The 2,456-nt window shown below is 35.2% G+C and overlaps 1 protein-coding gene across 1 annotated transcript in view; it reads left to right on the top strand.

Annotated features, from left to right (window-relative positions):
* Positions 1 to 1,232, top strand: part of LOC103073478 (dual 3',5'-cyclic-AMP and -GMP phosphodiesterase 11A) — a gene marked incomplete at its 3' end in the record, with an annotated part of 53,582 nt that extends 52,350 nt beyond the window's left edge. Inside the window, exon 2 of the mRNA XM_007450731.1 lies at positions 1,048 to 1,232. Coding sequence (XP_007450793.1) covers positions 1,048 to 1,232 — 185 coding nt within the window. The remainder of the gene's footprint in view (positions 1 to 1,047) is intronic.
* Between the last annotated feature and the right edge of the window lie 1,224 nt (positions 1,233 to 2,456).

The following is a 2,456-nucleotide window of genomic DNA, read 5'->3' as shown; positions in this document are numbered from 1 at the left end:
TTTTTTTTTGTGGTACGTGGGCCTCTCACTGTTGTGGCCTCTCCCGTTTTGGAGCACAGGCTCCGGATGCGCAGGCTCAGCAGCCACGGTCACGGGCCCAGCCGCTCTGTGACATGTGGGATCTTCCCGGGCCGGGGCATGAACCCATGTCCCCTGCATCGGCAGGTGGACTCTCAAACACTGCGCCACCAGGGAAGCCCCATTCCACATTCTTGATGACGCTGTGTCCTTCTTATTGCATCACATCAGGAGGCGCACATGGTGCTGTTTTGTCTCATTAATGGTGATGCTAAGTTTGATTACTTGTTTAATATGATGTCCACTAGATAATGATAAAGACATCTTTTTGTCTTTGAATTTAATGAGGCACTTTGAGACTTAAGTGAATACCCTGTTTACTAACAATTTTTCATCCAATGGTATTGGCATCTGTTGATGATCCTTGCTTGTATCCATTATTGTATCTGTAGTTGCAAAATAGATATTATATAATTTTATCAGTCCTTCTACATTTTTTAGCTGACATTGTGTAAAGAAACCTTTTACCTCCTCCCTACCCACCACATTAAAAACATTTTTTAAAATGTTTAAAAAGTATCAGTATGGGCCCATACGTTCTGTTTTTTTCACAGGATCATTTTGACTGAGGAAACATTGCTTTTTCTGCATACTTTTTCATAATGTTTAATATATATTTCTTATATGATACTTCATAGCCAGTTGTCTGTGCGAAATAACATATTTTAATAAATAGCACAGTGTGAAGTTCTATTAAAAACACTTGCCCCTTCCCCAATTTTGATATATTGTTGTAGTGGGGTTTAAAGTTTCTCTCTTCATTTACCATGGTTAAAAACTATGGTGGTGATTTATTTTCATTTATGTTCCTTTGGTGAATTCAACATGAAATCAGATCTGTTCTTGTCATTAAAACTCTGGGGGGTGAAGTTCCCAGTGATAAGGTATCACACACAGAAACATTCTCTCTTCTTCTCCCTGACAACAATGCAAATGCAGTTAATGGTGCCCTCTCTGTCTTATTTTTAGGATAGAAGATTCAATGATGAAATTGACAAGCTAACTGGATACAAGACAAAATCATTACTGTGCATGCCTATCCGAAGCAGTGATGGTGAGATTATCGGTGTGGCCCAAGCAATAAATAAGATTCCTGAAGGTGCTCCATTTACTGAAGATGATGAAAAAGTAAGATTTCATGCTTTTTGTGACTTGTACTTTCCTTCTTGATCATTGATTGCTATTCTCCCTGGAAAGGACAGGAATTATGTGAATAGCTGTTGGATTAGCCCATTCATGGATCAAAGAGCTTTTTCTCATATTATACAAAATGTAATGGGAGTTTTTTGCTATTTTGTAGAATGTGGTATAATTGAAAATAATTACTTCATCTTCTTCTTAGCTTACTTTTCATTGCAAGCCCTAGTAGTATTCTTGTTATTCCCTAGTCTTTATCTTCCTTATAAATAAGGCTTTTTTTAAAACATAAATAATTTGTGATATGTAAAAAAAACACCTAGAATACTGCCAGTACCATCACATCAATGTGTGTGCTCTTTTTCTAACCCATTTCCCTGCCTTCTACCACACCCAAGGATAACCACTAAACTAAATTTTCATTGATATTCCTTTGCTTTATGAAAAAATAATTTATATTTACAATCCCTAAACAACATAGTGATTAATTTTGCTTGTTTTGGAGTTTTTTTACAAATGGTATTGTAATGTAATCTTCTACAAGTTGCTTTTTATACTTAGTATGATGTTGCTAAAATTTATCCATGTTGTTATATGTATCTGTAGTTCTCTTGTTTGCACTGCTGTGTAATGTTCCATCATGTGACTATGTATTATGTATTCAAAATGAAAATTCATTTCATTTTCCTTCAACAGATATTTGGGTTGTTTCCAAACTTTTTGGGGGGTGAGAGAATATAAACTATATTCTTTTGTATATCTTGGCATACCTACAAGTGGAACAGCTGGGTCATAGGCTATGTGAATATTCAACTTTACAAATAGTGCTAGTATTCCAAAGTGGTTCAATCAATGTATGCTCCCTCCAGTAGGGGTTAAAGAGTTCTAGCTTACTAACACTTGGTATTATCAACTATTTTGGGGGGTGGGGGTGGAATCAGGTGGATATAAAAGGATATATCATTGGAATCTTAATTTGTTTTCCTGATTACTAATGAGGTTGTTCTTTTTTTCTCCCCCATATGTTTATTGGCTGTGTGTTTTTTCTCCTTTGTGAAATATGTACTTGTGTCTTTTACCTACTTGCTTTTGGTTAAAAAAAAAAAATCTTTTTCTAATAGATTTGTAGGCGTTCCTTATATATTCTGAATACTATTTTTTTTCTTAGTTTGTGGCTTGGCTTTTTTTTTTTTTTTTACATCTTTATTGGAGTATAATTGCTTTACAATGGTGTGTTAGTT

This window comes from Lipotes vexillifer, unplaced genomic scaffold, assembly GCF_000442215.2.
Source record: "Lipotes vexillifer unplaced genomic scaffold, Lipotes_vexillifer_v1.1 scaffold29, whole genome shotgun sequence".
In the NCBI taxonomy this organism is placed as follows: Eukaryota; Metazoa; Chordata; class Mammalia; order Artiodactyla; family Lipotidae; genus Lipotes; species Lipotes vexillifer.
This window is presented reverse-complemented; position numbering and strand designations above follow the sequence as displayed.